The sequence below is a fragment of the Aristolochia californica genome, unplaced genomic scaffold (assembly GCF_029961685.1).
Source record: "Aristolochia californica isolate CCGP_79_NKW_82.1479 unplaced genomic scaffold, dmAriCali1.0.hap1 SCAF_9, whole genome shotgun sequence".
Classification (NCBI taxonomy): domain Eukaryota; kingdom Viridiplantae; phylum Streptophyta; class Magnoliopsida; order Piperales; family Aristolochiaceae; genus Aristolochia; species Aristolochia californica.
In genome coordinates, this window is record NW_027182290.1 from 38786525 (window position 1) to 38801501 (window position 14977).

The window sequence follows — 14977 nt, forward strand, 5'->3', positions numbered from 1 at the left end:
GTTGAAACTGAGTATAGAGCTACGAGTTATACTGTTAGTGAGTTGATGTGGGTGAGATAAGTTATCCAAGAATTGAACTTACAGGGCAATGGGCGTATGACTATGTATTTTGATAATCAGGTTATTATATTCATTGCAGGAAATCTAGTTTTGTCACGAGAAAACCAAACATATAGAAGTTGATTGCCACTTTGTTCAAGATGCAGTTATGAAGAAAGTAGTGGTTACCCCCTACATTCGGTCTAGTAATCAAGTTGCTGATTTGTGTACCAAAGCTTGGATAAGCGTGAATTTGGAACTTTCTGTAACAAACTGGTACTTATGAATATTTATGCTCCAGCTTGAGGGGGAGTGTTAGAAAACAATGTGAAGGGTAGCTTGGTAGTTTTACACAGTCTGTACCTCCTAGATAGAGTACTGTTTTACTCAGCATGTTTGAGTATTCTTGTTGTTTCATTTTCATGTACTTTGGAGGTGTAGTGTGAGTTATCAGGGATTAAGTGTATAAGAGTATTCTTGACTTTGTACTCTATTTTTCACTTAAGCTATATAAAAGTGTTAGGGGTATAGTTGAAACCCTAACGAAAGCCTCTCCTTGTGCTCTCTTGCAGCAGCCTTCTCTTCTTCTCTCTTCTTTCTTTCTCCTTCTCTCTTCTCCAATCTTCTCTGTTCTCTCATTTCGCATTATCATTGGCAAATTGAAGCAGTGAAGTTACTGAATTCAAGAAGGTTATTTGGAAAAGTTTGCAAAAAACCATTTGTTTGACTACAACAAAAAATAACAACAATGGCCTCACCAACTATGTAAACAAATAAGAGATAAGGGTGTACCTTGCTTTATTGCTCTTATACTTTTTAAAAACCAATGAGCAGTGCGGTTAAAAACGATAGAAAAGAAAACACTTATCTTACGAAGGATGTGTTTTGTCAAGCCAAGCAGGCTGCATTAGAGTGTGGAACTGGTTTACTGGTTTAGAGTTTTCAACTCTAATGCAACTCAGAACTGATGCTGAAGATCAAAACCACGAGCAGCACTGTTTTCAACTCTGATTCACTCTCTAAGGAATATCTCCTAAATGATCTTGAGGGTTTGTTCCATTAGGTTCTATTTAACTATCCTAGGAAAGACTTGGCTCTGTCCTTTGTGAAGGATGTTTAAATTTTTGTGTCAAGCAGAGAATATCAAGAGTAAAATTTATACTCCTTTTCCTCGAAAAATGTGATTCTGAAACGAATTCCAGTAAATTTAAAGGGCATTGCTTAAAAAAAGAGGCTTTGGTTCATGTGCATGAGGTCTTGAAATCATGGTTGAAAACTCCTGCAATTGTTTTAGAAACTAATTTTTTTGGCCCAAGTCACTGTTCGAAGTTAAATTTGATGATTGAATTGATTCCATGTCCTGACTCAGCAAATTTTATAAATTTTCATTTGGCGCCTAGCAAACATACAGTATCTACAAGCCTATCTGTGGCGTAATGAAATTGTTTGATTCTCAGGTAGTCTAGCTAGTTATCTGAAGCTCTCAGAAGTCGAAGCCATGTACCTTCCTGTTCCAGTGAATTTCATCTTCATAGGATTTGAAGGGAAAGGAAATCAGGGTAAAGTTTTTTTTTATCTCTGACACTTTTTCTTTTGTACTGTTTCCTGATGTTTTCAGTGAGATATTTCTCACAATTAGATACCATTTTGTCATATTTATTTGTTTGGCATGTGTTAGGTTTCAAACTTGGGTCTGAAGAACTGCAACGGTGGTTTACCAAAATTGATCATATTTTTGAACATACACGAGTTCCAAATATTGGAGAAGTACTTGCCCCATTCTACAAGATCAGTGTTGATAAATCGCAACGTCATCATCTTCCTCTTGTCAGTCACATAAACCACAAGTGAGTAATGTCTCAACTCATGCTTGTGCCTTTTCTTTTTTATTTATTTAATTTTTTAAATGGTTTATTTTAAAAATGTTTTTTTTTTGAATTTTTTGAAATAGGCCTTTTCTGTTTCTGACTAACATTTTCTTGGATGAACTACTTGGTGTTCACAATAGAAAAAGACAAGTTTTGCTTGCTTATATATTGCTTGAAAATTTTCTGTGGCATTTCCTTTTTCATGAGTATTAATGCTTCTTGTTGTGCATGTGCAGTTTTTCTGTTCATGCTGTACAAATGGGGGAAAGGGTTACTTCAGTTTTTGAACATGCTTTAAAAGTCTTATCTCGCAAAGATGACATATCAAATAACAGGTATTATATTTAAGCGGCATCTACATTGTCTGCTTGTTTGAGTTCTCAAATCCATCATTCAACTACTACTCAATTTCTAATATGTGTGAATGCAATTTGAGCTATAATTACACTTTATGTAGACCCTTTCAGTTGATAATCTGTTGGATTGATAGGCAAAAATGATAGCCTTTGACTAAAAGTTGTTTTTTCTTTTTTTGGTTGAAAAGCCCAATGTACTATTACTATCATTATCATCATCAGCAACAACTACAACTATTTTAATAGTAATGGTAATGACAAAAATAGTAACAAGAATGACTATAATGACTTCTGCTGTGATTTAAATCTTGCTATGAACTGACATTATTGCATTTACCAAGTTGATTTGATTGACAAGCAATGTACTACTTTTTTTTTTGGTTGAGAAAAGGTGTAAATGTTTATTAAAAGAGTGAAGATTACAATACCTGGCTAAAAAGTTCCTTCTTCCACAACAAGGTGGAGTGAAACGCCTGATTTAGCCTGAATATCCGCTAAATGATTAGCTGATCTAGGAATGTATTTCCAATTACATTGCATTGGAGAAATTAAATTACAAATATCATAAAAAAAGATTCCAGTGCCGCCAAGGAGGTGCAGAGGACTTCTCATTCCTGTTGATAACGATTTTTGAGTCACCTTCAATAACGATTACAAGCAATGTACTACTTGTTAGCATGCAATCATTGACTGAGTTTATTTTCATTCTTCTCTTCTTAACTCCCCTAAACTTCAGCTTTTATGCCCTGTAAATGCAGTAACAGTGAGAATATACTTTGGCAAGTCGACATGGATAGAATGGAGTATCTTTTCAGCAGCCTAATTGATTATCTTGAACTAGATGGGGCCTATAACGTCTTCATCCTGAATCCAAAGCGTGATAAAGAGAGAACTTACTATGGTTACAGGTGTTTATTCAACTTTAGACCTTCCAAGTAATATTCTACCTTAATTCAGCCATTTAATATTTTGTCTTCTTTATTACTTATGCATGCAAAGTAGGGCAGGGTTGTGCTTTCAGAAGGTGAATCACCTTAGGAATGTGAAAGTGAAAGCTGTGGTGATTCATATCCCATGAGGTGATTTACTCTCTAGTGAAGTGGACAGTGTGGTCACTTAACCTTTTAAATAACATCTAAGATTGTCATTGGCAAGGACATCCTGCTACTACATTAAGTTTTTGTTCAGAACAGTGAGAAATTTCATTCAAAAGTGATAGGGGTACAGTTCAAAAACTAGCTGAAGAGAACAGCTAGAAAAAGCTAAAAAATTAAAACAATCAATGGGGAAAAAACAAAAATTACAAAAGAAGGAAAAATTCAGCCTGGATCAAAAGTATTAGAATCACTTTGAACGAAACCCGCCTGGGTCACGCCTAATTGAGTCAACTGGTTTGTTATACCATTCCCACTCTGAACAATATGAGACAAAGATACCTCAAGATCCTCACAAAGCGTGTAAACCTCCTCACATAGAGATCAAAATCTCAGAGGAGAGGACAATCGTGAACCAGCTACTTCTCAATTGCTATTTAAAAACTTTCCAGCGACAAAGCAAAACTTTAGATTCAGCTTGTGTTGAGTCATAGACCCCAAAAGGAACAGAGTAACTATCTTTAGAGATCATGAAAACCTCCCACCACCAGCAGGTCCCCCTTGAACTACCATCGAAATTAAAGTTTAGCCACCCTACCAGAGGGGGAGCCCATTCAAGAATAGTTTGTCGTGCCCGGTCAGTAAAAGCAACAACATCTTGCTAGTGCGAACTCAAAATAGAACTAGTGTGGGTGTAAAAGATGGGGAATTTGTTTACCCGATGTTGCATATAATGAACCTTACACTGCATTGCTCCACTCACAAAATGAGTTTTATTTGTAAAGATTCTAGCATTTCTTTCTTCCCACAAGTTCCATATGGTAGCATATACAACAGAGCCATAAATTTCTACCCGGAGGAGATAGATTCCTAGAGGAAACCTGCATGAGCAAATCAGGTTAATAGTTCCGAAAACTAAAGATAACCAAAATTTTGTAGCATAGCACTCCAAACTGGAAAAGCATAGGGATTATGCATAAAAATAGGATCCTCAATTTCATTGTGAAGCAAACAAAAATTTATAATATCTGGAATAATCTGCCCATGATGAAGAAGTTAAATCAACAATTGAAGTCTTATTTTTCAAATCACACCACATAAAATGCTTAGTTTTAGGAGGGACCGGACTTTCCGAACCATAGCAGAAGACGGATGAAATGCATGTCCATAGAAAAAAAACTGAGAATAAGATGAGGAGACCGTGTAAAAACCCAATGTGCTAAACCTCCAAACTAACGATCCTCACCTCTTCTTGAAATAAATCTGTTAAAATATCAATTGAGGGGTATTTTGGTCATTTCATATATTATGTTTGTATCTTATATGATGTCTGTTAGGTAGGCATTGTCTTCATATGCCTACGGTTCAATTTTTATTCATTTTAGAGGTGTATTTTTGCTTTTTATTTGAAAATCGCTTAAAACCCTAATTAAAAGGAAAAAAGGGGCGTCCTTTTTGAGGCACACACCCCAAGGCAGAAGCTGATCCTCCTCCCCAAGCTCTTCTTCTCTTATTTCTCTTATTTTTCACCCAAATATCAAAATTTTAATGGTATTAGAGCGAGGATAAGCACTTTTTGGGCAGATTTCTCTCATTTATGTGGTTCTTCTCTCAATCTTGAGCAACCCTTTTGGAGGATAATCATAAATTTCTGGACCGGTAGAGTAAAACTTCATTTTTTCCCTTTTCCTGCCCCCCATAGCCTCGTGGCTCATGACTACTACTCCTAATTGAAAGATTATTGGGGTTTTGAGTCATTTAATGATCCCAATTTGAGAAATTTCTTCAATACTGCTGTGTCTCCCTCTACCTTGCTTGTGTTATCATCAATTTTGCATTCGTGACCCTAATTTCATGCAATTGAGTTGTTTATTCTTCAATTCCTGGTCTTGTTTGCTGAAATTGATAGTTATTCATTGGAAATTGATTGGGATTACTGCTGGATTGCCCTAATTGGTTCAATTGTGAGGCCCACTTGATTATGCATGCATAGAATTTTGGGGAAAAGGTTCCCATTTGATTGGTTGACGCATTGTTGCGCTAAATTGTGATACTTTGTGGTGTATAATGGCTGAATCCAACACTCAAGTTGCTGTCCAGAGGACTAATGAGGGCTCCGATGTGAAATTCTCTCAGACTATTCAGATAACTACCCTCTGATTGAATGAATTGAATTATGTCAACTGGTCATGGTTAGTTTTGATGTATTCGAAGACTAGAAGGATGACCAAAAACATAACAGTTGATCTCCCTATACCTATTACTGACGATTGGGTGGCTGAAGACAATTTAGTAATGACTTGGTTGGTCAATAGTATGGAGTCACAATTTAGTGGCCAGATCAGTGGCAAATTACTTCACTGAGATGAGAGGGTATTACAAGAAATCGGCATATTTCATACATTTACTATGAATGTTGAAGACATGCATAAGAAAGAACATCAAATTCAAGTGGCTCGATTTTTAGATGGTTTGGGTTCTGAGTATGATGCCATTCGAGTTCAGTTATTGGTCAATGAGGATGTGACCACCCTAGAGTAGGCATTTAATAGGGTTCTTCGGGCCGAAGGTGCTGTAGTGAGTAAAAATGACTCAGGTGGAAGTCTCTCAGATGCAACTGCTTTTAACCTCCAACCACCTACTGACAGATCTAATGGTCAGTTTCGTGGTGGTAATCATAGAGGTAGAGGTCGCTCCTTCTCTACTCGTGGTCGTGGTTGTGGTCGGAATGATAAGGGGGATCAGAAATGTGTTCACTGTGGTAGGTCAAACCATATTTCTAAAAAATGTTGGGAGAAATTTGGTAGACCTGCCTGGGCCAACTCTGTAGTCAGAGAACAAGACGACTCTTCTCACACTGGCTCTTATGAAGAAACTCAACATTAGTACAACGACTAGGCCAATTGATTGCATCATCTGCTACTTCTTGGACTGTAGACACTCATCATTCATTCTCAGCAAGTGCCACAATGGTGAATATAGGTATGATTGATTGAATTTGTCCCACTCTTCCTCCTGGATAATTGGTTCAGTAGCTTCCACCCACATGTCAGTTATGTCTTGCTTGTTTCAGTCTATTAATCTGTCTTCTTCATATCGTAGAGATACTTTGGCTGATGGTCTCCCATTCAGGGGGAGGGTGTTGTTCACACTACCCCACAAATATCCATAGACTTAGTTCTATTTGTTCCCAAGTTTCCCGTTAATCTGTTGTCTGTGAGTCACATTATTAAATCTTTAAACTGTTTCGTAACTTTTTTATCCTATTACCTGTGTTTTCCAGGACTTGGAGACGAAGAAGACGATTGGTTTTGGACATGAGAAAGGCGGACTCTATATGTTGGATGATGTATCTGTTTCTCGAGCTGTGGCTAGGGGTGGCATCGAATCGAACCGAGCCGGTTCGGTTCGATTTATTTCGATCTCGAATCGAATTCGAGATCGAGTTCGGGCTCGTTTAAGTTAACGAGCCGAGCTGAGCTTGAGCAAACCATGGTTTTGTTTAGAAGCTCCCGAACCGGCTTGTTAACTTGACGGGGGCCCAAGAAATTTCATGGATGTAGGAGATATGCAGCAACGGAGTTGGAGTCAGGAATAAGGGAAAAGGGGATTTTGGGCTTAGGAAGATCAGACAAAAATCAGCTGCTATTGGCGAGAAAAATCGGACTGAAATGTGCTTGTTTAGGTAAGTTTTGTTTTTAAATCGATTGCATTTTTTTTCTTCAATGTTCTTCTCCGATTTCTTCCTGACCGATCTTCTTCCTTCCGCATACGGTGCTCTGGTTTCCCAACTCCAACTCCGTTTGCTGCTTGCGTTTACACAACAACCAGCAAAACGACATTCGAAAGTGAGGGTTCAGGTTCCAAAGGTACAAAAAGGTTGGAATTCAAGACTGAGAGTCAATATATCCACAATCCAAAGGTACAAAAGGTTGGAATAATTATCTCTCCTCTTACATCTATTCGATTGGAAGCTGCCTGAAGACACGAAGCTGGATCTTTCTGAGACTTTTACTCTTGCTTTGAAGATGTCTCAGCCGCTTCTTCTCGTCCCTTCTCCGAGGTTCTCCAATCTGGACCTCTACTCGTCTCTTATGTAATCCCAGCTGATACTATGCAGTATAAGGAAGCCCTTATGAAAAAAAGCGGAAAAGATAATTTTACTGAACGACAAAAAGATGGAGTAGTTAAATGTGTGGGTGCATCTTCTTTAACAAATGCATGTTTCGAACAGGACGACGACTCTACAAGCCTGCTTCTCGTATCCGTCCAATTTCTTCTCTGTTAAAATTTTTGATTCATTTGAACACGTTGCCCATAAACCATACCATGGAGGAGATGAAAACAAATGCTAGATTCCATATGCTTCTTGCAATCAGTTTTTATCCTCTCTTAATGGATATTTCCACTATAAAAAATTAGCTTTTTTTTAGAAAAATTCGTCGGGTGATGCTTGTGGCTCGTATCTGGCTTGAGCTCTATTTATTTTGTAAACTCGTCGGAGATTTTTGCATAATAGAGTAATTCCCAATATATATGTAGGACTCCAACTATATAGATTTCAGTTAAATTATTACGAAATCCTGAAGTTGGAGCTCAAACTCGGATCGAGTTTGAGATCAAACTTGGTTAAAATGATTGGGCTCAAACTCGATTACAATTTTGGGCTCAAGGCTTGGCTCGGCTTGAGCTCGAGTTCGAAATATTTAAATTGAGCACAACTCGAACATAGGCAGGTTCAGGCTTGACTCGATTCAATGCCACCCCTAGCTGCGGCACTCTCTACTACAAATTCATCCTACTTATGGGATCTACGATTGGGACATCCTTTACCGGCTAAGCTGCGTCAGTCTTTTTCTTCATTGCCAGTAGATATCTCATTTGATTGCGAGTCATGTTAGTTGGGAAAGCATCATCGATCTAGTTTCCTAGTTAGTTCTAGTTGTAACACCAAATTGTTTGAGTTAATTCATTTTGATGTATGGGGTCCATGTTGGATTCCTAGTCCATTTGGTTTTAAGTATTTTGTGTAATTTATTGATGGTTTTAGTCGAGTAACTTGGGTGTATCTCCTACAGGAGAAATCCAAAGTGTTTGATGTATTCCTGGATTTTTTTAGTGAAATAAAAAAATCAATTTGGTGCTTGTGTTCTTGTGCTTTGTTCTAGTTATTTGTTAGAATATCTTAATCATAAGTTTTCAACTTTTTGTGCCTCCCATGGTATTATCCATCAGACGTATTGTCCTTGTACTCTTAAAAAATTGGGGTGGTTGAACGTTAAAACAAACATCTTCTTGAGGTTACTCAGACACTATAACTACATATGAACATTCCTAAGTTGTTTTGAGGGGATATTGTTTTAACTTCTTGTTTCTTAATTAATCACATACCCTCTTCTGGTTTGAATGGTCAGGTTTCTTTCCATGTTTTAAAAATCACATTGTAAACTATTTGATGTGATACCTCGTGTTTTTGGTTGTACTTGTTTTGTCTACATATTTGAAGTTTCTCTTGATAAGTTTTCGTCAATCAAATGTGTCTTTCTAGGGTACCCTCGTTGACAAAAAAAGGTACAAATGCTATGACCCCATTCATCGAAAAACATGTCTAAGCTGATGTGACCTTCTTTGAGCATACCCCGCATTTTGAATCCTCTAGTGAGATTCCTGTTTCTTCTGAGTCTTCTTCAAATTGTCCAATTCCAATTACTTTTTTGAATCTCCTAGCTCCATCAGTTTCCTCTCCACCTCTTCGTGTCTATAGCAGCCATCCTCTTGCTACTACAATGCCTCTTACAAATAAGCCTATAGAGCTACCTTCTCATGCCTCGTCGTCTTCCTCTTAACTTGCAAGTTCTGTTCTATCAGATTTGGACTTGCCTATTAGTTTGCAGAAAGGTAAATGGTCTTGCACGTCTCATCCTATCTCTAAATATGTTTCTCTTGAATTTTTTCCTCTTCCTTTAAATCCTTTGCTATGTCCTTGTTTTCTTCTATTATATCCCATTTTGTGTAGGATGCTTTGTGTTCTTCGGAGTGGAAACGAGTTATGGATGATGAGATGAGTACTTTGCTGTCTCGAGGAACTTGGCGTCTATGTGATCCTCCGGCAGGAGCTACTATTTTGGGGTGTTGTTGCTTTATACTATAAATTATAATGCCAATGGATCTATTGAATGACACAAGGCCCGACTAGTAGTAAAGGGATATACACAGACCTTTAGTGTTGATGTGTTTGAGACATTCTCTCCTGTGCTCTGGTAATTGAACGACTTGAATGATGTCTCGCCACCTGGAAAGGGCTGCTTGTGGATGCCTTATTCTCCTGAATTCCTGCCTCACTGGTATACCAAATTATTTCCTCTCGTTCCTTCACTGCCCAATGTCGATTTGCAAAAACGATTGTTGCTCTTAAACGCCGCTTCCTTTGGAGAGCAGCCTATGATGGCTTCAAGTATCATCTTGTAAAATGGATTGATGTTTGCAAGCCTAAGTCCTTGGGTGGCCTTGGTGTTCGCCTCACCCAAGAAATGAATCAAGTCTTCACTCTCAAATGGTTCTAGAAGTTTAATGCTGATCCAAAATTCATATGACGATCAATGCTTGCTACCAACCTCAACTAGTGCTCCCCTTGGTGGATTTCCGGGGGTCGACAACATAAACTATCCCTTCTATGACGCGCCTTCTTCCCCCTCGTCTCTGTCTTTGGAAGAGGAGTTTGTTTTCTTTCAGGCAATGGGACCTCTCTCCTATTCTGGTCTGACTAGTCGTGTGGCCATGAGCAGTTTGATGCGACCTACCCAGCTCTCAGTGCTGTGTGCTCTAGACCGCTTGCTACTATTGCTGAATTTTTTACCCCACCCGATGACTGGAATTTCCACTTCCGTAGAGGACTAACCGATGACGAGACAACCTTATTGCCCTCCCTCGATGTGGACCTCCAGCAAATTCATATCAGGCCACATCTTAAGGACAAGATCATATGGCACCTTGGAGAAAATGGCGCTTTCTTTGTCTCTTCAGCTTACATGCTCATTAGAGGATGCTTCTCATCCACACCGCACGATCTCGCCTTCCTTTGGAAACTAGCTGCTCCTCTTAGGGTTCGTTTCTTCCTCTAGTATGCGGCACAAGATAAAATCCTTGCTGCAGCCAACCTCCTCAAATGCGGCAACACGGCTCCTGACATCCATTGCCCCTTCTGCAATGCCGTCGAGGAAATCACCTGTCATTTCCTCATTCACTGCCGCTTTGCGTGGATGGGGTGATCTCCAATTTCCTTTTGAAGTGTCTTCAGTGATGAAGACAACGCAGGCTTCAGGAAATTTATGGATGAGGGCAGGGATATCTCAGCAATAGATTTCCAACTTCCTCTAAGGAGGGGGTGATCTCCAATTTCTCTTTGCCTGTTAAGGAGGGGGTTTTCTCCAATTTCTCTTTTTAGGGTCAGCCTCCCTCAATCTTTTGTTAGTTCGTTTTTGTCTTTTGTGACCCCTGACCTGAATAAAATCACCTTTTCTTAAAGAAATTAAATAAATGTATGGTTAAGTTTTTTTTAATGCAAAGTGCATGAATAAATTGTTATATAAAGCAGTATAGAAAGTGTTCTGAGTAGTACATCACAACAAAATGCTCACAATTTGTCCTTGCCTACATTGGTCACCTTAAAAGTATACTGAGTATATGTGTGGAAATTCTCTTTTCATGTGTTGAGATGCTGGAAGAGCCTAGAACACTGTTGAGTTTGACGGCACTGTATTTGAGCAGCCAACAAGACTCATAGTACATGTGATTAACTTATGCTTGCTAAATGAGGGATATCCTGTCAGGATTTACCTTTGTGGCAGGCCCTACAAGTGTCTTTTCTACTCTTTCCCTTGCCTTGTCTATTTCTTGTTTTCTTCATAATAAATTCATCAGAGAAAATGAGATGAAGTTATATTCTCTTGCAGGCGAGGATTATCTGAATCTGAAATTAGTTTTCTGAAGAAGGTATGGTGGAATTGATCTGAATCTTGGAATTTGAGTAACTCTTTTTTATCATTGTTTATTGTTCAGTACTAACTCCTTAGCATAAACCGGTATCTGAATTTGGGACAAAATGCATTTTTTTTTTCCAGTAGTGAGGACAATTTCTAATTGATGTGAGAAGAATTCTTCTACATGTTTACTATAAAAAAGAACATCCTTTTCAAACAAAACTATTAAAATTAGCATTTCAGTCCCTATTCAAAGATTAATGCATAGGGGAGACCATGTGATATGCAGTCGGACATGGCATAGGCAGCACTCGTGGCACGGCTAACACAGTCGACATAGCTGAAGATGACACAAAATGGCCAAAGCGGAGTACGCAGCCATTGTCGCCGAAAAGGGGTTTCTAGAGTCCTATGGCAGCCCCCAAGTCATGAAGATGACCTACTGGAGTCAGCAATGGCTTCAGATGACTTTGTGAGACAAGGCGACACGAACACGGGCACAATAGCAATTGTACAGACATGAGCATGTGGATGAAGCCCAAGTTCAGAGGTGCACATGGGCACGAAGGTGTGTGCAGGCTAGGCACGCAGTCCATTGGGCCAGCAGCCTCAACGGGCTGGTTGGGGGGATGGCTGGATCAAATTCGAATTTGAATAAGGATCGATTCAAATGGTTTTGAATTGTGTGAGATAATGCCTAGTTTAAATTTGAATGAAGGGATTAAAACCTATCACTTATGTGGCAAATATGTATTGAGTAGATGTAAATAAGGGATAAGGGTTGGCTTATCCCTCTATGGCCTATAAACAAGCCTTGTAAACTCTTATAAACCATCTCATTTTCGTACAAAGGAGTTCTCTTTCATCCCAGAGTTTGTTTCTCTTCCCTTTGCTTTATTTCTTCTTCTTTGGGAAGGTTGACTAGCCTTCTTTTTATCCGGAGTAAGCTAGGCCATATGCTAAGGTTCTAGGAGTGATTCCTCATTCAATCTAGCAGTGCGATACCATGGCTGCATGAAGCCAAGTGTCCTGTACATATCATTGATGCTTGAAGTTTTCGTGCAATGACAGTGTTGTTAAGAGAAATATCCTGTGTGTCAAAAGAGAAGAGCGCAAGCTGGCTATATCCAAGCAAATCTCTATCATTTTGGCCGACAAGCTCCCTCCTGACAGCCTTGAATGCTCTACCTCGTAAGTCAGATATTGAAAATAGTGGAGATGTAAGCAAGCAGGATAAGCAAAAGGAGACTTAGATCAATATGTATTGGAGGAAATTTTATCCACTAAATCCTTTTTTTCTCTGTGGATCAATGCTAGCAACTGCAACTGGGCTAGCAGTTCTAACTGGGTCTGCAATTTAAAGTTTCATGGGTGGCTCTCCCCTTCAGTAATCTCTTCACCTAGGTCTCTTTCTTCTTTGACCTTCTGTCTGACATACATTTAATCAAGGTAATGTTAAAGTATTACATAAAAGCCCAACAATAAGCCTTCTTTTCCCCATGAGCACTTCTTGTGCTAGCAAACTTACAATGCCTCTAGCTGGGATGTCTCTACCCTCTCGCCCCCCAACTATGGCTACATGGGCCCCTCCTCCCGGGCACACAAAACTCAATTTTGATGGAAGTGCTCTCGGCTGCCCTGGCCCAGCTAGATACGGTGGTGTTATCCACAATGAAAATGGTGACCTTCTCTTCTCATATGCAGGCCCCCTTGGCACCTCAGACTCTACCACAACAGAACTCTTAGGGCTTTTATACGGTCTCAAAATCTTCTCTAGCCGCCTTTCTTGTCCCCTTTATATTGAAGGCGACTCAAAAATGGTCATCAGTTGGTGTGCAAACCATGGCGTCATTGGGATATGTTCAATAAAATATGTAATTTATTTTCCCCACTAAACTGTAAATGGAATCACATTCCGCGCTCTGCTAATGACCTTGCAGACTCCTAGGCCAAGGCGGGCATTTCTCTCCAACACTTTGTTAGGGAGACAGGCCCCCCAAGGCTAGGTTTGTAATTTTTTTTTTTGTCTTATCAATATATGCTCTATTCATAAAAAAAAAAAAAACTTACAATGCCTCTCAGAGGACCCTGAAAAGAATATGTCAATTAAAAAAACTCGCTTCAGACAAGCACAAAATGTCTGTCCAATTTTCATGGTAACCAAGGTCTAACGTATTGCCTGGTGTGCAATACATGTTTAAAGTTTACATGTTTTTTATGGTAAGATTTAAAGATTTGTAATTCCATTACTGCGTCACGGTCTTCCTTTGTGCTGCAGTGCAAATTCTATGATAGATTCTTTTGGCTAAAAGCATTAGGCAAATGTTTTATTTTTTATTTTCATTTGGCTGGTTTTGTTTATGGCCTTGTTTTTTTCATCATTATATTTGGTCTTTTTATCTATGAAATTTTCACCACTTTAAAAAAGGAAAAAAAGAAAAGAAAGCTGAAAGGGGTAAAACCAGAGAGTGCCTAATTATAAAATAAGTACAAAATGATAGGTGCAGTTATTTACTTTACTTTTTTTTTTTTTAAATGATGCTGAATTTTATTATGAGAGCTCAAACGAGCATATCACAAGAGAGGAAACCTTCCCAAACAATGAGAGATTGATGGGAGGTTCTGAATTTAGCCAATTTATCAGCCAAAGAATTGGCTGATCTAGGAACGAGATTCTAATTACAATGAATGAATGACACAATGTCAGCAATACAATCAGTGATTGGCCATTGGCACCAAGGAGGGGAGCCATCTTTTGAACACCAGCTGATGACAGTCTATGAGTCGCCTTTGATAATCAGCTTGCCATGAAGCCGCACTTTAAAGATTTGGAGGCCGAATAGAAGAGCACTCACTTCAGCAGTATTTGAATCAGCAATACTCACCGGCCTTGCATAGGATAGAATAGGGTCTCCACTGCTGCCTCTGAAAACACCACCAGCTCCAGTTGGCCCAGGATAGCCTAAAACACTGCCATCAAAATTGAGTTTGGTGCAGTCATAAGAGGGAGGATCCTCGGTGGCCATAATTGGATTGCTATAGGGGCCCGCCATGTGCGCGATCAAGCCCCAATTTTCTTGAAGGGAGATGCCCGATAGAGAAGCAAACTTCTTCCTAGAATGTAGCCAACTTGAGATAAGGTCCACTGCCTGAGAAGTTATATTATCCGGGTTGCTAGCCTTGGAGTTGAATCTCCGGTTGTTTCGCTCGAGCCATATGCACCATGGGACTTGCGCAAGGCATGCCAAGAGAATTATCTTGCCCAACTTAGGAAGGCTTATCCCCATAACCATCTCAAAGGTTTCGAAAAAGGTCCTGATGAAATCCCATTTGGAGACCAATCTTCTGAAATATCTTCATCCAGACTTGCAAAGAAAAGTTGCAATGTAAGAGAACATGCTGAACTGTCTCGTCACACACACCACAAAGGGGACAAGTGCGATCGGGGGCAGTGTATATGGAGGTTGTCAGAGGTGAGGATCTGTTCCTTGATGACCGTCCACCCGAAGAATTTGATTTTACTAGGCGCTGAGAGTTTCCATGCCCGGTTTGCCTTGTGCTCATGCATGCTGTAATCTTGTTTTCTAATGTGAGAGTAGGTAGATGCAACTGTGAATCAGCCATTAATGTTGGGCTTCCAT

At 39.3% G+C, this 14977-nt stretch overlaps 1 protein-coding gene across 3 annotated transcripts in view; it reads left to right on the forward strand.

Annotated features, from left to right (window-relative positions):
• Positions 1-14977, forward strand: part of LOC137941320 (uncharacterized) — a 46656-nt gene that overhangs the window by 4692 nt on the left and 26987 nt on the right. For all 3 annotated transcript variants that reach the window (XM_068786671.1, XM_068786672.1, XM_068786673.1), the window contains exons 4-8: positions 1497-1598; positions 1718-1886; positions 2144-2242; positions 3022-3171; positions 11310-11349. In XM_068786671.1, coding sequence (XP_068642772.1) covers positions 1497-1598; positions 1718-1886; positions 2144-2242; positions 3022-3171; positions 11310-11349 — 560 coding nt within the window. The remainder of the gene's footprint in view (positions 1-1496; positions 1599-1717; positions 1887-2143; positions 2243-3021; positions 3172-11309; positions 11350-14977) is intronic.